The sequence below is a fragment of the Erpetoichthys calabaricus genome, chromosome 4 (genome assembly GCF_900747795.2).
Source record: "Erpetoichthys calabaricus chromosome 4, fErpCal1.3, whole genome shotgun sequence".
NCBI classification, from domain to species: domain Eukaryota; kingdom Metazoa; phylum Chordata; class Cladistia; order Polypteriformes; family Polypteridae; genus Erpetoichthys; species Erpetoichthys calabaricus.
The window spans coordinates 175,610,280-175,636,081 of NC_041397.2; the positions used below are offsets into that span (position 1 = coordinate 175,610,280).

At 38.3% G+C, this 25,802-nt stretch overlaps 1 protein-coding gene across 1 annotated transcript in view; it reads left to right on the forward strand.

The window, feature by feature from the left end:
• The window catches only part of itgbl1 (integrin, beta-like 1), a 684,868-nt gene that overhangs the window by 270,339 nt on the left and 388,727 nt on the right, over window positions 1-25,802 (forward strand). The window contains exon 5 of the mRNA XM_028799973.2: window positions 6,786-6,926. Coding sequence (XP_028655806.1) covers window positions 6,786-6,926 — 141 coding nt within the window. The remainder of the gene's footprint in view (window positions 1-6,785; window positions 6,927-25,802) is intronic.

Sequence of the window (25,802 nt, forward strand, 5' to 3'; positions counted from 1 at the left end):
TACCTCGAAGATGTTCAGGGAAACAGCCAAGTTACTGAAAATAAAGCACTGAAAGACCGCGGTGTATCATCCTCAAACTGACGGTCTAGTAGAGTGGTTTAATCAGACTCTCAAGCAGATGCTACGCAAGGTGGTCAGTGGGAATGGGCGGAATTTGCATCAACTCCTCCCCCTCAATGTCTTTGCCTATTGGGAAGTCCTACAAGCCTCTACGGGGTTCTCACCTTTTGAATTATTATACAGACGACAACACAAGGTATATTGGATATTTTGAAAGAAGGCTGGGAAGGAGAGGCTCTTCCCTCTACAAATATTTTGGAATATATTGCGCAATTTCGCGATAGATTTGGAAAAATCCGACCTATTTTAAAAAGTCATATGGAAGAGGCACAATCAGCACAGGTATGCTATTATGACTGTGGCACGACACTCCGAGAATTCCATCCAGGGGATTGTGCCATGGTGTTAGTTGCCAGCTACCATTCTAAATTACTCACCCATTGTCAAGGCCCTTATGAAATTAAGGAGAAGAAAGGATTGGTCGACTATTTAGTGAAACAACCCAATCGTAGACCAAGTGAGCAGGTTTATCATGTGAACTTCCTGAAGCCGTGGAAGGAAAGGGAACCTGATCCCTCCTCCACTCAGCCCTGCTCATTCTTTGCTCACACAGACACCATTAAGTTCGGTGAGGAATTAACTGGCAGACGAAGACAGGAGCTGGAATCAGCTATCCTGTCCATCTCGGAGTTGGTGAGTGAAAAACCAGGAAGGACCTCTCTGATTGCGCACGATATAGTGACTGAACTGGGGGTTATGGTCTGAGAGTGCCCCTATAGACTTCCTGAGGCAAAGAAAGCAGAAGTGGAACTGGAAATCAAGCAAATGCTAGAGCTAGGAGTGATAGAGGAAAGTTATAGTCCCTGGTCCAGTCCAATCGTATTGGTTGATAAGCCTGACAGCAGTTGGAGGTTTTGCAATGACTTCCGTTGGCTTAACCAGGTCTTCCTATTTGATTCTTACCCCATGCCTCGTGTGGACGACCGTCTCGAAAGGCTTGGTAAAGCAAAATTTTTGACCACACTTGACATGACAAAAGAGTACTGGCAGATTCCTTTAACGGACTCCGCAAAGGATAAGACAGCGTTTAGCACCCCTAGCAGACACTGGCAGTATCGTGTCCTTCCATTTGGGTTACACGGGGCTCCTGCGACTTTCCAGTGTCTGGAGTACAAACGGTCCTCCCCCATAATGCGTATAGTGCTGCCTATCTGGATGATGTCGTCATCTATTCCAGCATGTGGAAGGAACACGTAGGCAGGTAACAGCGGTATTGTGGGCACTGGGAGAAGCTGGGCTTCGTATCAATCCAAAGAAATGTTTCTTTGGACTGAAAGAGGCTAAATATTTGGGCTACCTGGTGGGTCGGGGTACCATGAAACCACAGTGTTCAAAAATAGATGCCATTTTAAAATGGTCCTGTCTGCAAGTCCAAGCATTTCTCGGATTGGCCGGGTACTACCGCCGGTTCGTACCTAGGTTTTCAGAGAGAGCAGCGCCCTTGACTGATCTAACAAAGAAGAGGGCCCCTAATCATGTGGTATGGACTGACAAGACGGACGCTGCATTCTGTGATTTAAAACAGGCCTTACTTCAGCACCAATATTAAAAGCTCCTAACTTTTCTCTCCCTTTTATTCTCCAGAATGACGCTTTGGACACAGGCCTGGACGCCGTGCTGAGCCAAAGCGTCAATGGTGTTGAACACCCTGTCATGTACCTGAGCCAGAAACTGTTGGGTCGGGAGACCTGGTATGCAGCAGTGGAAAGGGAAGCCCTTGCAATTAAATGGGCGATTACACAGTTGAGGTACTACCTCTTGGGCCGGGAGTTCACTCTGGTGATGGCTCATGCTCCCTTACAGTGGATGGCCCTTCACAAAGAGTCGAATCCACGGGCCTCTAGGTGGTTTCTTGACCTCCAACCTCACAAGTTTTCGCTAATTCATCGTAAGGGCTCTGTCCATGCCAACGCTGATGCCCTCTCTCGTGCCCATGACGTCTCGGTGCAGGACGTCTGATCCAATGGGTCTGGGCTGGGGTGGGGGCCTTGTCACACATGTGCAAGTAGGAGGCAGCTAAAAGGTCTGAGTAATTGTAATTAAACATCCGACCAGGGGGCAGTGAGTGCGCTGACCATCTTTCTCAGTTCCCTACAGACCTTTCCTGGGAAATCCTGCAAGTTTCCAGAGCCTCAGAAGACATCACTTCCTGTGCCGGTCCCTTTGCTGACATCACTTCCGGCACCGGGCCCCTTGCTGACATCACTTCCGGTCCAGATGACATCACTTCTGATTCCAGCCCTTTTGATGACATCACTTCCTATACGGGCCTTTAAAGTCTCTATTTTTGTCTCTTGTGATCAGTTCTGTTTTGAACTCTGTTTTGTGCACATCGTGCTACTTATTTTGAATTTTGCAGCCAGGAAAAACAATATACGGGTGGCTGCCCCAAACCTTTATGATGTCTTGGACTCTTTCTCCTCACAATATATATATACAGTGGAACCTCGTTCCAAAACTCTGGTCATAACCCAATTTGGTCATGACCCGAAGTAATTTCCCCCATAGGATTGTATGTAAATACAATGAATCCGTTCCAGATCATACAAACTGTATTTAAATATATTTTTTTAAAGAGTTTTAAGCACAAAAATAGTTAATTATGCCATAGAATGCACAGCGTAATAGTAAACTAAATGTAAAAAAATGTATAACACTGAGAAAACCCTGGACAGAGAGAAGTAACATTGCAAGAATTCACGCTATAGTGAGTTTTAAGCACAGGGAAAAACATGAACATTTGAAAAATCCGTAATTTAATATACAACTAAGAAAAGTAACATTGCAACAATGCACGCTACGAACCGATCGCTGTAAACAGAAGTGAAGTGGAGGTTAAAATCCAATAGAAAAAAGTCTTCATTAAATACAATGAGGTTAAAACAATGCTCGAATCAGACTCCTTAAAAACAAGCCCAGTGCATTCTTTAACTGATATCTCTGCCTTACGCAGCCAGCCCTCTCTCGCACTCTCTTTCTCTCTCTCTCTCGCTCGTTCGCTCTCTCGCACTCTCTCTCTCTCTCTCTCTCACTCACTGCACAGGTAATGCACAGGGAGAGACTGAACACGTGCGGAAATCATCTGCTCGTACGAACCGGAAGGGAAACTGGTTTGTTCGTCACCCAAGTGTGTGGTTGTGAACAGATGCAGAAGTTTGGCAAACTTTTTGGTCATAACACGATTTGTATGTGGTCCGAGACATTCGTGACCCGAGGTTCCACTGTATATACAGTATATATATATATATGTATATGTATATAAAATATTCTTTGTTCCTGACTAAATTTATCATTACCCCATACACTGAAATCCTACTTATCTTTTAGCTTTTTCATTATAATTATTATTGAGTTTTTATGGACTATATTCATACGCATGATTTATTGGGAATTGCGTTTTTTGCACTGGCCTGTCTCCATTTGCCAATTTTAGAAATACTTACTCACTATACAATCCTTTGTTTAATAGTTTTTTCTTAATAATTTAAGTTAGCCAAGTGTATGTTGGTGGCTATTTACTATAACTGAAAATAAATGTTAGGGTAAATCAAAAAGCAAAGGCAATTTGAAAATTACACAATTATGGCAATGGATAGAAGCCGAGTCTATCCAGCATTCATAATAGCTTATCGGTAGCTCAAACATGCACACCACAGTGCTCTGCCTTTAGTTTAGTTGAAGCCAAGGTCAAATATACATGGACACTCTGCTGAGGGGATTGCACCATTATTGAACAGTACTGATATTTCTTAGGACCGTGCAGTTGAAACCTGCTCCCACATAGGCTATAATTCCCTCTTAAATAATAATTCTGGCGGCACGGTGGTGCAGTGGGTAGCGCTGCTGCCTCACAGTTGGGTGATCTGGGGACCTGGGTTCGCTTCCCGGGTCCTCCCTGCGTGGAGTTTGCATGTTCTCCCCGTGTCTGCATGGGTTTCCTCCGGGCGCTCCAGTTTCCTCCCACAGTCCAAAGACATGCAGGTTAGGTGGATTGGCGATTCTAAATTGGCCCTAGTGTGTGCTTGGTGTGTGGGTGTGTTTGTGTGTGTCCTGCGGTGGGTTGGCACCCTGCCCGGGATTGGTTCCTGCCTTGTGCCCTGTGTGGGCTGGGATTGGCTCCAGCAGACCCCCGTGACCCTGTGTTCGGATTCTGCGGGTTAGAAAATGGATGGATGGTTGGATAATAATTCTTTACATTTATATAGCACTTTTCTCACTACTCAAAACACTTTACATTGTGAGCCACTTGAACCACCACTAATGTGCAGCATCCACTTTGATGATACAATGGCAGCCATCTGGCGCCAGTACGCTCACCACACATTTGCTGTTAGAGATAGTTAACCAATTGGAGACAAGAGATGATTAGGGGCCATAATGATTAGGCTGTGTTGGGCAATTCAGCCAGGACATTGGGATACACCCAACTCCTTACAAAAGATACCCATAAATATTTTATGTCCACAGAGAGTCAGGACCTTGATTTTACATCTCATCATGGGGACTGTGACGTTTTTACATCTCAGTGTCCCCGTGACCGCAACTGGGATCTTCATTCAAACCACAGGGTAAGCACCTCTAGCTGTCCTCACCAAGGTATCTTCCAGCAGCAACCCAAGGTTTTCATAGGGAGTAGATTGAGGAGACCCTGGAGAGGTGGAAATATGCTCTAGGGAAGAGAGGAAAGACGATCAGTAGGAACAAGACAGAATACATGTGTGTAAATGAGAGGGAGATCAGAAGAATGGTGAAGATGCAGGTAGTAGTGTTGGTGAAGGCAGACGAGTTTAAATATTTGGGATCAACAGGACAGAGTAATTGGGATTGTGGAAGAGAGGTGAAAAAGAGAGTGCAGACAGGGTGGAATGGGTGGAGAAGAGTGTCAGGAGTGATTTGTGACAGACTGATATCAGCAAGAGTGAAAAGATCTACAAGACAGTAGTGAGACCAGCTATGTTAAATTGGTTGGAGATGGTGGTGCTGGCAAAAGGACAGGAAACAGAGCTGGAGGTAGCAGAGTTAAAGATGTTAAGATTTGCATTGGGTGTGACGAGGATGGACAGGATTAGAAATGAGTACATTAGAGGGTTGGCTCAGGTTGGACGGTTGGGAGACAAAGTCAGAGGAGAGTTGCTGAGTATATTGGGAAAAGGATGCTAGGGATGGAGCTGCCAGGCAAGAGGAAAAGAGGAAAGCCTAAGAGAAGGTTTATGGATGTGGTGAGAGAGAACATGCAGGTAATGGGTGTAACAGAACAAGATGCGGAGGGCAGGAAAATATGGAAACAGATGATCTGTTGACCAGGATATTGGGAAAAGACCCACTGTTTTCAAAAGATGCCCAGGGATCTTTAATGACCATAGAGACTCAGGACCTTGGCTTTATGCCTCATCCAAAGGACGGTGATAATTTTTACAGCACTGGGATCCACACATAGACCACAGAGTAAACACCAACCAGTGGCTTCAGCAACACCTCTTCAAGCAGCAATCCAACATTTCCCTAAATAGTCTCCAATTCAAGTACTAGCCAGGCACAAGCATGCTTAGTTTCAGGTAGATTACCTGTTCTGAAAGTGCAGGTGGTATGGCTGCTGGTCACAACATTCTCAATGTATATGATAAGAGCATGTATTGTATTTTCTTAATTGAGAGTTATTTACAAAGTAATTTGGGTAGCATTGTAATGCAATTGTAAATGGATAGGTTTTCTTCCTTATCCCGAAATATGTATGTGTTAGAATAATTGCCAATTCTCTGTTTGCCATGTTTGAGTGTGGGTATGTGCATGGGCGAGGCTTGTGCCCTGCCTTGTGCCTGATGCTGGCAGGAGAAGTTCTACCACCCCATTATTATGAACTGGATTAAGTGGATTTGGGAAGGTTTTGTTAAAATATTGTTTGGTGCAATATAAAAAAGAAAAAATGTGAAAAATCCCCACAAGTATTTGATTTGTAGAACTGATCCAACAAATTAGATCAGGTAAGTGGCTGAAAAAATTCTCAAGCTGCAAAACAGATATTGAGATTCATGCATTTTGGACTTATAATTTTTTTCAGATGTTTATCACATGTGATTTCTGTAACCAAATCAAAAGATGGACCTCCTCAAGGTCACCTTGCCTAAATATAATTTATTTTGCATTCCGAGTACAAAGAGGTGAAAATCACCTTGAAAAAAATTTCATTCACGAATGCTTCAGTCTGGTTCAATTTTAAACTGTCATATCACTTGTTCAATTGCTCTCTGTCAGACCCTTTTGATAATGCTGCTACTCTTACTTATTAAAAAAAAAAATCCTGAAAAACCATGATGCTTGTATTTTTAGATTAATTGTGGAACACAGAATTGTTGCAAAGACTACTAGTTACTTGCATTTGCCAAGTCATTGGCAATCAGTTTGAAAATAATTTTATATTTAATAATGCCTTAGTATATATGGACTGTTAAGTAATTAAATGTTCTTAAGGTACATGAATAAGAAAAAGGGTTTTGTGTGTGTGTGTTTTTTTTTGTTCTTTTTCTAAGCCTAGTAACAAGCAATAATGTTTTTGACCTTAACAAATTAAATGGAGCATGGGGAGTAAATATATTGAAAACTATGTTAAGTATCTGTTAAAAAATGGTTAAGTCATCTTTTTCCCTATAAATTTGTTCTGGTTTCAGGCCATGGAAAGTGTTACTGTGGAAACTGTTACTGTGTGGCTGGTTGGCATGGAGATAAATGTGAATTCCAGTGTGACATCAGCCCATGGGAGAGCAAAAAGAGATGCACATCTCCAGATGGCAAAATTTGTAGCAACCGAGGTCTGTGTGTGTATTTCTTTTTTTTTTGTGACACATTTTGAATGCAGATGTATTATGTCATAAGGAATAGATTTGTGCAAGATGTATTATTTTTCATGAAGACTGCATCACTACATCTAATTCAATTTTTTTTACATTTTACTTTGTAAATTGCAATTACTTTTTTGTCATTTTTCTTTTCAATTTTAAAAAGAATAACAGAAAAAAATGTCTGAATAGTCGCTTTTTCCTGATGTAGGTGAAAGGGGCTTTCCACACAATGCTTCATGCATAAAAATGGAAAGAAAACCTCATTTCAGCCTCTTGTGGCTGGGGTTCACCCTAACTGACAGTTACAAATGAGAACATTATTCCTTTGGCTTCAGTCCAAAACTATTACCAGGTGGAAGCAAAAAAAAAAACTGCTAGGCTGGTGGATCCCCACTGAAATGCATCATCACTGGAAATGCCTCAGATAATATAGCTTAGGCATACATTTTTCCCAGGGCATTTTTTAAACCTCTTTTATTTTAATTATACACAAAAGGATCACTGTGATTGGCAATGGACTGCAGGAAATGTGTAAGCTGCCTGATATATAAGGTAATACAATAAGCGGGGTATATTCATGAATATCTCATTAGGCTTCTGAATTTATATTTTAGACCTGAAAATGGAAATGAATGACCTTCATTTTATTATTATTTTACTTTCATATTGACCTTCAATTTGTTGTGGCATTGAAAAAAGCTGTTATTCTGGAACAGATATTTTACTTAAGTAAGCATTTACTGTAATCGCCCAGATATTAATTCAGATTATTTCAATGTTTTTCAGTGAATTTGTTTAAAATCATGAAAAAAAAAATTAAGCAGAATTTCATCACATTTTATGAAAACATTTTAGATTTGCCTCACCTATCCTATGCAACTACTGAGTAATGCGGCAAATAGCACCTAGACAATTCCACACTTTAAAATAAATATAGAAAAGCTTAGAATTATATAATAATTATATAATAAATGGCTTGATTATAGCAAAATACAAATCTGGCTAAACAAAGGAAAAATGACAAGTATCAAAAGGAATGCAAAGAAAAGCACTGCTACCCCTTTTCAGCCATGCTACACTTAACAATAATAGTGTCAGAGTTTAGTCAGTCAAATTACACTTTATTAACCTGACACCACCTCTGCCTTTGTGTAGTGCACCCTTTTTCTGTGTGTTTCCTTTTTATCTCCTGTCAATCCAGTGATACTCCTACAGCCTAAAGACATGTGCGTTATTTCAGATTGGCTTGGTATGACTGTGTGTACGTACATCAGTGTGCTCTGCAATAACTCAGTGTTCCATCCAAATTTGGTTCCTGCCTTGCATTGATACTACCAGGATAGAATCCAACTCACAGTCATCCTGCTGTTTTGAAATCAGGGAGAGAAAACTGATGCATGGAAGTACCTGTTTGACCCAAGACAATCTGTGTGTGCCTTTTCTTTTAAGGTCACTTCTCCTACCATTGGTCTGCCCACCCTTTCATATGGCCACCGTCTTCATTGGGGTGTCATGACATGTCATTTGTCTAAACCTTTTCTGTTTGCATAATTTTTGAGAATTCTGTTTTTTTTTCTCCCCAACTCCTTATTTGTATATTAGCCTGTTCGCTTTAAATCTATTTTAGTCCAACAGTAGTCTAATATTTGTCCATTCTAACCTTTTCTTATATTTGACCCTAGTTGCCAGCATTCCCCCTCTAGTTTCCTCCCATTTGTACATCTCATTTCACCCGGCCTGAACAGAGGTTTATGCAGTGATATAAGCAGTGTGAACGGCGCTATATAGCGCCCGACCCGGCACAGACTCAGGCAGAGGCACGTACTTAATTAAAACAGCTTTTATTTTCTCTTCAGCTGTGGGGCACGCCTTCCTCGTGTCCCACAGGCCCAACACAGTCCCAAAAGCACTTAAATATAGCACAACAAACACTCTCTCTCTCTCTTCTCCCTTTACAACCACTCCTCCGACTCTGGCTCTCTCGAGTGGTGGTGGCTGGCCTTTTTTATACCCCACCCGGAAGTATTCCAGGTGCTTGATCACCTGGGCCTAATTGCATTTCCGGGTGGGGCTGAGGAATTGACTAGCCGGGCTGCCAAGTCCATGCAGCTCCCCCTGGCGGCCATCCGAGCCCCCAACCAGGCTGTGGAGGACTCCATCTCCCATGGAGCCATGCGTCCGGTTGGGGAATCATCGTCCGCTAGGGAGGCTGCCACCAAGTGTCCTGGGGGAGGAATTGAGCTGTCTATGGAGGCTCCCCCGGAACAGATGCAGTAGGGGCGTCCCTGCCGGGCATGGGACCCGGCTGTCCTTCACAGCAGGTAATTACCAGTAGAAAATTTTGTGCAAAGGATTTGTTACACAAAGGTGAATCTGACTCAGTTGAGTCATTATCAGATTTATTACTAGAAAGCATGGATGCAGTCTGTTTATGACCACAGATCCCGTCTAAAGTCTTTTGAGAGGTAAATTATATCATATTGAAATTGACTGTAATGGGAAAAAGCTTGGGCACCAGACTACACACTGGGCAAAAAGGGAAGAGGAAGACCGCAGAATCAAGGTGGTACAGGTGCTCTAGAAAAGTAGGTAGTGAGCCCCAGAAGAAGAGCGTGTGGCTAACACTCTAGGTGGAGCAGAGGGGTTGGTCCTGCTGAGCACTCTAAGGAGCAGGAGCAACCTAACACTCCCAATGGGTTCCCACCAAACGTCAAGGGATGGCGGGTGGGGAAACGGAGCATGGCTCAGTGTGGTACCCCACAGATGCTGAAAGACTGGTGGACAGAGACCTGAAGATGATTTGAAGGTTGAATGCTCAGAATGTCGGAAAGATGTCTCCTCTTGATATAGGGTCCCATCTGGGGTAAGCAGAGGAAATATTGCATGTTACAAAGAAGCACTATGGCTTGATTGGCTTTAAAAGGATTATTTATTGTTTATTGGATTTCAACCTCCTCTGAATGCTTTGATTTTTATGGGTTATTTATTTATTGGTTAGTTTTAATAAAAGCACAAAGCACTTGCATGTACCTCTTACTCACTGTGTGTGTGTGTCCTCATTTGCATGGCTCATCCATTTTGTTATCGATGGTCCCAGGTTCATGCTGCCAAGGACTGTGGAGCCAACGTGGACTTGCATTGATTAGCAATTTCTTTATCAATGAGACTGCCATATTTAATTCTAGAGAGAACAACAACCCACACATTAACTAATGTAGGGGTACTGCATTGTCTTTTAGAAATTCTTTGGATTCAACATGTTATATTTGTTTGAATTATCAACATTTACATTGTATTTCGGAAAGTGGAAATGCTTTGTTTGCAAAGGGGAAATGGAGTCTAAGTACACAGTTTGAACTAAGTGTTAGAAATCAATATTGTTCCTTTCTTTCGCTACTTTTCAGAAGAATTGTCAGGGTTGTTAGTTAAAACAGATTCACAAATAGATTGTTTAGTAAAGTTCAAAGGGGTTCGATAAATCTGAAGTCAAAACAAAATCAAGTCAAAAGCAGAATTATTTTTCCTAAAAAGCAAAAGTCTCTTGTTAACTCATTCTCTTAGATATTTAATGTTTAAACACTGTTCAATTCACATGGCCATCATTTTTATTGTGACAATCATGATGTCTCATGTAAAATAGCAATGTACATCACTCTCATGATTCTGACTTATCATGAGCTTTAGTTTTTGTCTGTTTTTAATTGTTCTTTTTCTTTGTTCATAATATTTCTTCTGATCTTTTTTGTTTTAGTTTTTTTTTTAAATTATCATTTATTAGTTTACTTTTTCATTATTTTGCATAAGATAACTGTGTTGCATCATTTCTTCTTGTAATTGGGCCCTTGGGGCTGACCCTCCATTTATTGTTCTATGAACTTTGCATCCTCTCATGGAGTGTTAGCCTGGTATAAATTTGTAGAGTTTAGCTTATTATATTTGTCTTTGGTTTATTATGATTTAATTTACATTACATCTTAGGAGGTTTTTAATGATATTTCATAATTTCTTTTTTCTATAATTCATATTCTTAACAAAGCACAGTGTTTCAAGCTTCAAAGAGGCAACACCCATAAAAAAAAATCACACTAAATGATGATTGGATGTTGTCACCAGAAATCAGTAACAATAAAATTATCTGTAAAAAATATTCAATACCAAATGAGAACAATTGAGAAACAGGTAAAAGACTTCCATATGGAAAACCTTGTTTAATAATGTTTAGAAAGAAACTGCAAAGTTCTTGGTACATAACAAGTCTTTGTGCACTCATGATCAGTAGTATGGGTGGCACGGTGGCGCAGTGGGTAGCGCTGCTGCCTTGCGGGTTCGCTTCCCGGGTCCTCCCTGCGTGGAGTTTGCATGTTCTCCCCGTGTCTGCGTGGGTTTCCTCCGGGCGCTCTGGTTTCCTCCCACAGTCCAAAGACATGCAGGTTAGGTGGATTGGCAATTCTAAATTGGCCCTAGTGTGTGCTTGGTGTGTGGGTGTGTTTGTGTGTGTCCTGTGGTGGGTTGGCACCCTGGCCGGGATTGGTTCCTGCCTTGTGCCCTGTGTTGGCTGGGATTGGCTCCAGCAGACCCCTGTGACCCTGTGTTTGGATTCAGCGGGTTGGAAAATGGATGGATGGATGATCAGTAGTAGGCATATTTAGCAGTGGCAAAGGCAACTTTAAAGGAGGTCAATGTTAGGCAGATAGGCAGAGACAGCTGCGTCTCTGGGGTCTTCCTCTGGGTCAAAAATCACAGAGGTAAAGAGGAAACATACACACATATGAATTCTCAGGACTCTTTTACAGCCTAGTCCTCATGATTCTGTGTGCTTAGTCCCACTAAGTTTGTGTTAATGAACACACTGTTGACAAATGTCAAAAATGTACAGAAGCATTACAAATAAATTAATGTCATGTTTCTGATAGGGACATTATCTACATCTAAAAAGGAAAAAGCAGTCATGATATCATATTCTTTTTTTTTTTTTTACAGAATAACCCTATTGTAATAGTCTAAAATTGTTAATTAACATTCTCAAACCTACTAATTCAATTAAGGGTTGGGTGGTCTAGAACTCATCCTAGAAGGATAACACAGGACACAGCCCTCACAGGGTGTACATCCATCGCAGCTGCCTCTCCTGCAGACACCAAACTCTTACAGGGTCAGTTTACAGTAGCCAGTACCTAACCAGCATGTCCTTGGTGATCACATAGAGAACCATAGACACATGGAATAAGTTGCCAAGTAGTGTAGTAGTGGATAATAGGTCATTAGACTTGATGTGATTTTGGAGGAATTACGTGAATAAGAATGGAGAGCTTTGTTGGGTTGAGTGGCCTGTTCTCATTAAAATTTGTCAAGTGTTTCTAATGTTTCTCTTGTGGAAGGAAAGATCAGAGTACCCACAGGAAACCAACACAGACATGGGAAGAAAGAGCAAATTCCACAAGAACAACATTAAAGCTCAGTTTTCAAACCAAAGACATTGAATCTGACATGGCACAGCACTAGCTTATACTATCAAGCCATAGTCTAGAATTATATACAATATATTTCAAGATAGTAAATTGCCAGATAAATTTAAAGTTACAAAAAGAAAACAACCAGGTTTTGAACTCTTCAGTATTTATATCTCTTCAGCAAAAAACGTCAGAGTAGATCATACAGCCTTTACTGTATTATTAGTTTATAAAATTAAATAATCATATTACCTCCCAAAGAAATTAGTTTGCTAAATGCAACATAATCCTGAGAAGAAGATTTTTAATAAATCTATTTCACACAGTAGGGACAGCAAGTTGGATTGCTTCCCACTATCAGAAATAGCCTAGAACTCGGCCCCAGATGGCTTCTTTTCTAGCATTTAACACAGGCTCCTTGAATGCTTTGGATGATGCCATTACTCAAGTATTTACATACTTGAACTTTACGACAGTCACCATTCATGTTTTTCTATGTTCTTTTTTCCATTTTTTTCTCTAGGGTATTTGTACTGTCCATTTGCCCATTTAATTTTTTTGTTCAGTTTGACCTTTTCTGGGTTTAGTTATTTTAAACATTCTCGAAGTTGTATGGGTGGAGTTTTCGTAGTCTACGCTGCAAAGAAACTGACAAATAAATGGTTACTGGACATTAGTATCCATTTCTTACTGTGTTTTCTGTGTTTTACAGCTTAGCCTCTGCTAATGTCTTAGCCAATTCTAGTTACCCAGTTCCTATCAGTTTGTTTATCTTTAGCACTTGCAAGTTATTCTAATACAGGGACTCTCTTACTCATTCATGGCTTCAAATCTTGACCACTACTTCATGGAGAAACCTTTTATATTTACTGATTTTAATTAATCTTATATAATACTCTTTCTATTATAGTATGGCATTCTAGGCAGCATGGTGCGGTGGTTAAGGCTTTGGACTTCAAACCATGAAGTTATGGTTTTGAATCCCATCACTGACACTGTGTGACCCTGTGCAAGTCACTTCACCCGCCTGTGCTCCAATTTGGGGAAAAAAAGAAGAAATGTATCTCAAACATTGTAAGTCACTTTGGCCAATAGTATAAATACAAATTGAATACAGTTAAAATACAAAATATTGTGCAGTACATCCATATGATATGTGGAGCACACAATGCAATAAAAATATATTTGCCCTTAGAAACAGTAGCACAGTTTGCATGACATAAAGCATGAAATAACACCCTACCAAGATTTGCATGTTTTCCATGCTCATAATTGCCACTGGAAAGCCAAACATTCAGTTAATGCTACTGCACCATTTCCGATAAGTTTTTACCTTATATTTTTCTTTGTTTGGGCATTTATTTGATTTCTTTTTAATTTTATGCTGCCACGGAGTAGACATTTATATATATATTTAAATATATATATTTATAGACACATTTATACACACACATAAATGTTTATATATATATTTAAATAAATACTACGGATTGCCCAGGTGGTGGTGATGTGCTTTTTGGCTGAGGTCACCAGGTCTGTGACAATATCTTTTACTTTCTCTTTTACAATTTTCACTTCCTCAGTTGAGAACTGCCCATAGTTTAACAATTAATTATTGGACAATTATTGTTGTTTTCCATTTTATAAATGGATTCTACTTTTGTATTCAGCAGGGAGCGTTAGCTCCCTTGTTGGAATAAGTTCTTTTGTAATTGCGGCATGTTACATAACCCGAAACTATATAGATGTGATATTAAAAGGCGATACCCCTCACTTTGTGATATGACGGTAAGAAATCACATAGGAGAAATAACTTAGCTTTCTTTAATGACGGCTTACGCTGCATAACAGATGAAGAAAGCCAATGGCAAGAACCCAGTTTGGGAGTAGGGGCCCGATGTGTAGAGTCTGCCATTTTCATCGCTGCATCGCTTCTCAGGATCAGATGACGTTATCTCCCATTTGTCCGTTGGCTTCAAAGATGTGCCGGGCAATGTTCCAAGGCTTTATACTCTTTCTTCATGTGCAGGCCCCCACTTAAGTGAATCATGCCATTCCAAACAAGGAAAAGAGGATACAGTTTCATGCTGACTTTGACGCACAAAAATAGTATACAATGTCCATTTCACAGTTGTCCCTGTCTTGTCTTCTAATTCTTGCCTAGCAGTTCTAAATGATGAGCCCCTGTGCTAAATCTGTGTCCACTGTGCATGTGAGTAGAAAGAAAAGTAGATTTATAAAATATTTTTGTACAGAGGACAGTGACATATTAAACTTATGTTACAACTTTGTTTTCTGTATTTTAACAAATCTGTATCTTTATACACACTAATTCTGCATTTAGTAATTATTATAATCTGTACTTGAACTTTACTCGAGAATTTGTCACATCACTTCCATGCCATAGACATTGCCAAGCATGTGAAAATGCACTAATACTGTTACTCAGACCTTTATTAAAAACTGATTCTTCCCATTGTTTGCAAGTGTTTTCCAAATAGTATCAGCTTCAAGTTGAATTACAATACGCATATTATATGCAATTAAACAAACATCATCTAAGTATATATTCAGATATCATTTACCTTAATCACCAAGACAGAGCAAAAAAAGGGAAACAAAAAGTAATAATTTAAAGAAACTAAAATAAGAAAAAGGTTAGGAACAGGTAGCATGTTGTTTGAGCTGGAGACAATATTGATAAATGGCTACTATAACTGATGCACGAAACTCCGTGCTTCACTTTACAAAAAAATTCACAAAACAAATGGTGTTTTTTTTTTCCTCCAGTGAAATTTATGCCTCTGACACAAGAAGAAAGATGTTTATTTTGGCTCTGTAACACTGACGTGTGGTGAGATTCATGGCTGGTGAGGCATGATCTCCTTCAGAGTCAGATATACAAATATATTAACCCAAAAGAGTAGCTTATTCACTGACTGCAGGCTTCTTGGTAAATTTTTCATGTCCCAGTATCTTGTGTTAGTCCAGACTTTGTCGCAAATTGAAAACAAAAGGCACGGAAAGCAGTAAAGGCAGTTTCTTGTAAGACAGCCACACAGCCACTCTTTTTGGGTGTACCACTCTGTTTGAAAAGAATGAGTTGTCTTTTGTCTCTTAGTTTGAAGCAAACCTTTTAGCTCTGGCGTTGGTCTTCTATTATTTACCAATTCCTGTTTTTCCTGAAAGTCCAGTTTTGAGAAATTTTTAAGCTTAGATATATAATCTTCCATTCTGGCAGTCAGTAGGAACAAAAAATAAAAATAAACGGGCCGCTGCAGTGTACTTTACTTTCTGATATCGCTAACTTATTGGCACCTGTGTAGAAAAACAGCAACAACAAGCACCTGTTGGGCTCACATCTGCCCCCTTCAGTGGATATACTGTATTTGGTTAAGCTGCCAGGCATGTTCTGTTAGTAAGATCTACAAATTTGATGACAATCTTGGTGATCACAATCCTAACAATAAGTTGCAAACAGAAAAGTAAGTTGAAGCTCCATGGTTCTTAGAGCAGGCACATCCTCAGCCTCTTCTACAGGAATCTACTAGTTAACGGCATGGCAGAAGTAGCTTCATATGTAGTGAATTTTTCTGTGGAGAAAACACAGTAATGTGTATGATGGTATGTTTTTGTGTAACTTTGTGCGGAAAATATGGAGCATGTCACGTTTTTAAAAAATGAACTGTTTTCTCTATAGTGATGTGAATGAGAAGCATAAAGAGAATTAATTCAACTGAGGTACAGATGACAAGTATTATGTAGTTGTGGAAAAAACAAGACACGTACAATGTAGTATTTCTTTAAGGGAAACACAGAGGCAGGAGGAAACAACGTGTTCAAGTGCCATATCTACATTAAGGGCCAATGGGCCACATTTTCACCAGATGTTGTGCAAGACAAGTAATAAGCTTCTCTCAATATTTTAACTACTTATTAAAATGTTTATAACATCCCTTAACTTTGTCGTCTTAAGCTTTTTTTTTTTTTTCAATTTTCCATCACATGCTTAACATAACTTCTTATATCAACAAAAATATTCCCTTTTGTAGTATTTGAAATTGTGTTTTTGCTGGGTTTTATAAGCTTGTTTCTGGTTCAGTGTTCTAGGCTTACCCTTGGATATGTGCATATGCAATCTGAAGTTTCGCAATGGGACTTGAAAGCTAATTTATCTTCCGCATTAAAATGAAGACCACTTTCTTTTTTTTTAATTGCTTATTTTCTATCTCAGTTTGAGGTTTTCCTAGTCAAGGCAAAACAATATGAAAAGTCCAGCAATATTTGCTCTCTTAATTAAAAAAAATAAAGAAGATCCATATCAGAATGCATGAAGCACAAGTTATTATCCTGACTGGGCTAAGCAGAGCAGAATTTTGATCTTCATCCACCACTGGGGAGTATCATACAACAGTGATAAATATAAAAATCCACTATGGAAGGTTCATGTGGGCTCCTTCCATTTTATGGCAAAGATGTCAGCAGTGTGAGGCAACTATTTTAAAGAAGTACAATTTTGTGGCACAGAGAGAACAGGTATGTGAAAAGTAATATTTAAAACTATTTATTTGCTGGCTTCTCACTCTCCAGGAAATGCCTGGCAACATGGTGGTTTGTGCTGCAACAGGACAATGTCAGAGTCTTGTGTTCAACGCTTGCAATGTGTAGTCTGGGGCTATGTCCACACTGCTATATTTTTGTTTAAAAACACAGATATTAGTTTCTATTTTTGCCTTTCATTCACACTACTCCGGCAAAAAGGAGAATTTTGAAAAAAGTCTCCATAGCTGCATATTTCTTAAAACGCCAGCTTAGCTTCGCAAAGAGGATTAGTGAAAACAGAAAGTTTTGAAAACTCATACACTTTGTATCTTATTGGTTTGGGTTTATTATGTAGCCTTTCCCTGATTGGGTCCTGTTTATTACAATGTCTCATTCCCTAATTGGTCATCTTTCATGGAAGAAAGGTATATATATAGAGGAGTTACTTTTCATGGTACCTTTTGTGTTGCTTACCTGTCTGCTTCTAAATTGAGTTATGTACAGTTTGAATGTTGCATACATACAAAAAATTTAAATAATTTACTGGAAACTAGAGTTTTGCAATAAATCTCTGCGCCCGGTGGAATTACCATCATTTCAAGGATTGCTTGTTTTGAGTAAGACTTGGATTGTAACTATTTTGCAAAGGAAGCAGCGGGTGCTGAAGATGACAAAAAAAACTTTAGAATATCTAGAACATCCATGCTCAGCCATTGTGAAAAACTAGGTCATTATATTGATGAAAAGAAAACACAAATGATATAACCTGTTGACACAAAGGTTACTTGTACCTTGTATTACCTGAGTGGTGAAGGACGACTATATAATACCACCAATGCATTTGAGTTGTCTCTGCAAGTTGTTTCAGACAGGTCTGCAAGGCAATTACTATTTCATTGGGTCTTGATAACATCAAAACACTGATAATGGAGCTAGAAGATATGAATATTGTCACCAACTTTTACAAAAGTTATGTTATGCCACAGTTCCTAGGAGCAATGGAATGCACGCACATTAAAACAAAATATTACAACTACTGTTTCATGGACACTGTTGTGAAAAGACCTGGCAGAGTGCATGACACTTGAATATTTGCAAACTCCAAATTAAGAGATGACATTAAGCATGGCAACATCCCTTCTTACTCCAGAGAACTGGTAGAGGATGAATAGGTTGGTCCCATTTTTCTTCAATCCCCTACTGCCCTACCTTATGAAAGAATACCAAAATGGTGGCATTACCCCACAGGAATAGTATTTTGTTCTATTGCTTTATAAAGCACCCGTGGGGGCTGAATGTACATTCAGACATTTGAAGGCAAGGTTTTCAGCTCTGAGAAGACCAATGGATATGAATATGCAGGACCTTCATTTTGTTATTCATGCTTGTTTTGTTATGTATATCTAGTGTGAAGCTTAACAAGAAGACAATACCCAAACAAAGCATAAGCACATGCAGGTCTTGAGTATGACAAAGATGTCCAGCCACCCATCAAGAACACTAATAACAGAGAAGACTGCAATGAAACTGAGGGGGAGAGAGTGAGACTTGTATTAACCAAATTTTTTGATCCATGATGTCTTAACTGTTAAAGCACTGTCTGATTTTTGCAAACTGAAATAGTTCTAGTCACTTTGAACCAATTGTAACTGCGTTTGAGATTCATCTAAAGTCATGACATTAGAAAGATTGACATGTACTGACATGTAACTTTATTAAAAGGAGGAAAATTTAAGGGCAACATGGAAAATATTGTCAAATGCAATATAAAGTGTGCAGCAGCTAGAAATATATAAAAATGAAAGTGTTAAACTATAGAACTGCATATTTTGGGATAAGGTATAAAAATAACTGACAAATTGCCCAATTGTAATCTAAATATATGCAAGGGACACATGTACACCATATAACAAATTGAATAATCTCTGTTTTGTGCAGGAGGCCCAGCATTCATGTGCCCATAAGCACAGTGGTGTTTTTAACGAGGTGGGGCATGGAGGGGCCATATATTGTTCATAGGTACAGTACACAATGCAGCTCATCAGTGTTTCAGTATTAGAGGCGAACCTTTCCAATATGGACAACAAGTTACCAGTTGTTACTGCAAACTCCTTGTCTGTTGCCAGTAATCTGTGAAGTAGCTTACACTTTATATCGAATTCCTCCTGTGCAAGGGTGAGATTGTGGGAGAGTTTGTGTTTTAGTTTATACCTTTTATAACCAGAAAGAATCACTGAGTCTATCTCATTGACTCTCTACCTTGGCAGCCATGATGCATGGTTCCCTTTCCTCTGTAGTGGATGAGAGCGCAGTTGAGGGCCCAGGTCTCAATAGCATGCAGTAATGTGTGCATTGTGGGTGGTCCTCCATATTGCTTTGCTTAGTTTGAAATACAACAGAACAACTTTTCTGTGACCCATTTCCTCCCAGAACTGACTGCTTGCCTGTACTTTATTCTTACAGCTTTAAATTGTATTGTAATTATTACATTTGAAATTTTGTCTGTGCTGTGTGAGTAGTTTTGTTCCGTTGTTTGTGCCTTTTCAGGTCCACCTCATTGTCAGTCTAAACAAAACAATCTTTTTTTATTTTTTGTCTCTCATATTCACCATTGCTGTTCTCTATACTGTACAAGCTTGAAATGAATGTGTAGCACTACTTTCATTTTCCTATTTCTAATGATGAATGTATGCCCAGTGTATATTAAAGGCTACATCATATGTGTTTACAATTATTTTGGTGTCAGTAGAGATACATTACTAAACAAAGAGAAAACACTAGTGAGTACAGAGATCAATTTTGTTTAAAAATTAAGTTTTTAAATGAAAAATTGCAGTGTGAACATAACTTGACTGTTCTGTCCTAATTGTTGTGCCCCTTCTCATCTACTTTGTGTAGAGAAGACGGAGTTATATATCCAGAAAACGTTGATGCTGTTGACCCATGTGAGGGTGTTGGTAGTGGTTAACTGCAGAGATATGTTAGATATTCTGCTTGAACATGGTGAATTTTCATTACTCGTCTCACTCCCACATTTGTTGTATTGTGAGGACCTGGCTGGCCCATTTCTTTGCCTGTCTTCCCAAATCAGCTTGTGTTAGGCTATATCATGAACTTGAACCTAAACTTCAGACTGACTTAGACTTTCATGGATTTGTTGCTATTTTTTCTTTCTCTTTAAGACACTTCTCTCATGTTTTCATGTACTTTTAAGTGATTCCTCATGGGTTAATGAAATACCGCACATCTCAAAAAAATGGGGGCAAAATAAACACTGCTGCCAGCAGAGCACCGTCTTAGACATCCATCTCCTACAAAGGATGTGACAGCTCTTAAAACAGGCGGCACCTATGTTTATGACTTAAGACATGGTCAAATGTTTTAAACACTGCACATTTGAAACAACATAGTAACACTTCTTTTTAAATGCATAAGCAAGGCAAAAATCCAAGTTTAGTGAGGAAACGTTTGGACTTTCTGTTGCCCTTCATATTCAATAAATGTTGCAGATTCCAGTTTCCTGCCTGTACACAGGTATAAACTCTACTGGGATCATTATTGATATTTCCTGTCAGATATTTGTAAAAGTTTTTCTTGTTACCCACCATTTAGATATGAAATTAAATCATAATGATCATATGTTAAAATCATGGTTGCACATACCTTTACAGTCTTGATAGGCAAGTGCAGTGCTTCTAAGCAAAAGGTTACAGCCAGAAACGAAAAATGGAGCCTTGCACTCCTTTATTGATTACAAAGTACTCAATACGATAACCGTTAAAAACAATTATCCCTTCCTGTTAATCTCCTTTTATATTAAATTATTAAATTAAATTACAGTGTCCTTAATCTTTAGAAGATTAGATTTATTAAGTGCATATAATCTCATATGCATAAGGCAAGGTGATTAATGGAAAAAGCATATTTAATACATCTATGGTGCTAGCAGTTTTTAACAGTTTTTTAGTTGTTTATCACTAACATTTTTTGTGATCTTTTCAGTATCTATGTACTTGTTTAAATTGATTTCACTGTGAATATTTTGAGTATGTTGCACACCTAAGGGAGGTCCTTTCGAGGACAAGGATGACAAAATGAGTTGCTAAAATTAAGAAACTTCACTGTTCATCAGTAGCATTTTTTGGATATGAAATTATGAAGAATGGTTTAAGGAGGGATGAATCCATAGTTGAAGCTGTTCTATACTGGAAACCTCCAGAAAAACCTAAGCAAGGGCAGTGATTTGTGAGTTTTTAATTAAAATTTTTTTTTTTTTTGGAACTAGTCATATTGTGCAATCACACTCGGCAATGGCTGGGGATCTTCCAGCACCACTTTCACCATTATAGGTCCCGTTCTTTCTGAGAACTCAAAATCTTTATCAATCAGTGCTAAATCCCAATCCGTAATATTTCACAAAAGTCTGATGCGTATTTCTTTTCACAATAGCAATAATCTCTGTTTGAAACCAAACTATGAGGAGCACAGATGCTATAGGTATCTTAGACTTCCTCACTACATAAGTGTACCCAAACTACTCTACTGTTCCTAGATTCGTTTTTCATTCATTTTTGCTTCAATATTCTTGAAGCATTGAAAGGCAACTGATGGAAGAGAATGGAGTAATTATAAAAGCTACATACTACAACTCTTCTGTAGACCTTAATATTACAATTGAGGCCTTATTCAAATCTGTTAATCATCTACAAATGCATGTACAAGATGTCTTAGTCACTGCCTACTGGCATGCATTCTTCTATTTTACAAAGATACTGTTGCATTTATTATATTCAAGTCTTAAAGAAGCTTACATTTCAAAAGCTAAAAGAAACAATTGCTTCCTAAATATCTATTCAGTAGGAAAGCTATACAGACTTGCTCTGCCTTTGAGGTGATGCCAGTAGTGTGTGAAAGACTACAGAGGGACAGAAGGATTGCAGTATTTTGGAATCAGAAATTGGATATTGATAGACCAATTTAACACATAATGGAGTTCTTACATTTCTGCATCGATACAGCTGTGCCCATGAAAATAAAGATTTGAAGGATGCACTCAGTAAAAGGAAAAAGAAATCAAATGGGTCCTGAAGGAATGAAAATCACAATTCAGGCAGAGTAACAATGGCCCTAGGAATGAAACTGGGGATTAAGTTTCAAAATGACAATGTTAAAGATGTCCAGGGTTGAATGAAATGATTCATAAGCTAAAGTGCACAAAGTGAGCTATTCTTCCTCTGAACTGAAGCATAGAATGAATAAATAACCTGAATACTTTAACATAATTGACTCTCAAGGTACTACGTTTTAATATTAACACCTTTTATAGAAAAAATACATTTTTTTACAACTCCAGAACAACTTAAAAAAGATTAAGTGTATTATTTCTACTAAGACAGAGAGCATGTAAAATCAACTGTTTCCAGTTGTTTGCTTCATCTTTTAATATAATCAATGATTAACTTTCCTAAATCTTCATTTTTTGTGCCACATCCTAATAGCTGAATGAGCATTTACATTACATAACAGCTAGCACTGGAGTGTAACAGTATGGTTAAGATTTTGGACCTCAAACTGTGAGGATGGGGGTTCAAATCCTGACACTATGTGACCCTTATCAAGTGACTTCTCCCACCTGTGTTCCAGTTGGAACAAGAAATGTAACCAATTGTATATCAAATGTTCTAAGTTTGCTTTGGATAAAGGTGTTGGCCAAATAAATAAATGTATTGTTTCTAATGTATCATTATTATTACTACTAGGTATTATTGTATATTGTCATTTTACTTCTCAGGTACCTTCAGCACCACCAAGCTTTCTATACTTAAAATAAATGTAAAAAGTTACATTAATTTTGCAGTAATCAACTGTGTATTGTATTGCCTGTTGGCAAGGCAATAACCGGTGAAATTTAAGGGTTCAGCTTAGATGTGCTTCATTTGACTTCAGAGGTACCTCTGGATGCTCATCTTTCCCCTTCAACTTATACTCCGGTGATTTTCAACGCAATACATATTGCCAAATACAGATTTCTGGTGGTTTGTAAATACTTGCTACAGTTAATAAGATAATATACACATAGTAGATCTGCAGATCTTACAGTAAATAGGGCACATCTCACTACATACACTAATTGTATGAATGTGACAAATAAAGAATCAATCAATCAAAATCAAATGCAATGTAAAATCTGTAAATCTTACAGATTTTTGGTAGACTGAACAGGAACACAGTACTTAATGATGGACAAGCTGTTTGGTGTATAGTGATTTTTTTGATTATCTTTTGACAAAACTCATTGCAAAGTTAGTGTCTGTAAAATGAATATAATCATTATTCAAAACACAAACCACTAATGATAAATAATAACAACATCAGCAGCAAAATCATGGAACTGGTTGTTGACTTTAGCCGCATCAAAGAACCTCTGTGTCAGGTCACTATTAAAGGGAGTGTATGTGGAGGTTCACATCAATGACAGGTTGGACTGATCTCGTAACACAGATGAATTATATAAGAAAGGGCAGAGCAGGATTTTTTCCTTAGGAGGCTGTGTTCCTTTAATATGGGAAGTGATATCATTTACATCTTCTACAGCTCATGATGCTTATATATATATATAAGCATAAATATATTTAACAAAGACGCATTTGGAGCACCCAATACAAGAAGTCACTCTTACTTTGCAATCAAAGTTGTAGTGTAGACGAATATATAAAAGCATATTTGTGCATAAGGCTGATAAATGAACTAACTGCATGATAGCCTGGTACAACATCTGCACAAAAGCTGCTAAAGAATCCCTGCAGCGGGTTGTAAACACAGCAGAGGCCATTATTGGGACTGAACTGCCATCACTCGAACTCTTGTATAAGACTCGCTGTGTGAGGAGGGCCAAAAACATTCTCAAGGACAAAACTCATCCTGGAAATTCTTTGTTTGAGCTCCTCCCATCAGGAAGACGCTTTAGGTCAATCTGTGTATGCACAAACAGACTAAAAAAGAGCTTTTCCCATCTGCCATAAACTTTCTGAACTCTGAATCTCCTCAGTCTGGGACCATTTTTAATTGAACATGTGCAATAAGCTATATTGGTAATGTGCAATATACTAATGTAATACAATATAGAATATGTAATGTACTATTCATTAACAGGTGCAATAACAATTTATGCTGCTATACTTTGAGCAATAATAATTTACTCCGGTTACTTGATCACTTAACACTGTATATGACATACAGTATTTGGAATTATTTGACTTTTCTTTAAATGCACCTTGGGGCTGTCACAAAAGGTAATTTCGTTGTGTTACACAATGACAATAAAGTGCTTGAACTTGAACTTGAAATGTTAAAAGATAACATAAATAGGTCCATATATGGGACATTAGATTACCCTGCATTAGGTTACATAGAGAGATACCTGGTACTTCATTCCAAGTCAGGAGCATCCCATCCTACTTACACCAGTTAGAATAAAGACAATATAACTGAAAAGCTTAAAAGACAAAAAATGTTACATAAACATTTTCTGCTACAATAGCTGGACAAAAACATAGTTTGGAATTATCAATAGAAATGCTTTGTGAAAGACGAAAGAGTTCTTATTTTGATGTATTAGAATCCTAGCCTATTCTTATTAGACAATAGTGGCTACAGAAAAAAAAAAACCTCTGTATCCTAAGGGGCAAATTTATTTTGTTTATAGGTTCAATGGAGGTTATAGGACAAAAGTGAGGTTTTAGGAAGGTCACAGTTACAATACAGAATCTGTCTCATTTTCTCATTCCCAATGATTGGGGTTAAAAGAGCCTCTAGAATGGGTATTTTTAGCTTGTGTATGTAATTCACAAAGGCTTTTACTTACAGCCATTTGTGCAGTGAAGAACAGTAAGAGAGAGGATGTTTTTATCTAAAAGTTATTTATTGTTTCTTTCTGTAAGAAACATTAAAGCACAAACCTTAAATGTAAAAGCTATTTATTTTTTAACAAGTAAGCTATCCATAGTTTGCATAATGATACTCAATATGTGGGACTACAGTATGTGACTGTGCTCATGGAAAAAATGAGTTCTCTTATCAATGTAATGTCACTTTGGGAATTATTTAAGATTATTATGATAATATAACGTTATATATTACAGCTAATAAGCATATAATCCTGCATCCCGATGCTATGGATAACATCATTTTGTACGTAATTGAACAAAGACTAACTGAGTTGGCTAGAAGAGAATGTAGATCTGTACTATATTTTATTTTATTGTGTATTTTTATAAACCGGTAGTTCCACTTCATTCTGCAAGTAATGTGGGAGGGGAAGGAAAGAACAACGATAAAATAATACTCATTATCTTTATTAAGATGGTATAAAACCAGCTGAAAGAAACAGTAGTATGATTTTTCGAGTCATATTTGTTTTCTTTTATCTGTTTTTATTATTAATTAGATAGATAAATACAACTTTATTTTCCCAGGGGGGAAATTTTTCTGTTTAAAGAAACTAATTAAATAGATAAATGGATAGTGTGGACGATAGAGGCACTGTTGCCCCGTTGAACCTCCCCAGACAGACGTCCAGGGCACACGTTAAAAGCACCCAGAAGAATTCTTTATTAATATTCTTCAATAACAGTTCCCAAAGGACCGTACACTCCACAATTCTTAAATCAATAATCAATAATACAAAATATCAATCCTCCACTCCCAGCAGCTCCGTCACACTCACACCCATCTCCGGCTCAACTGCTGGGCTTCCCCCAATCCTTTTTAAGTCCATGACCCAGAAGTATTCCGTCTCCGGGTCAAACGCCTTCTTCAGGTGTCCCACAAGTACTGCAGGTTTCCGTCCTCGTGA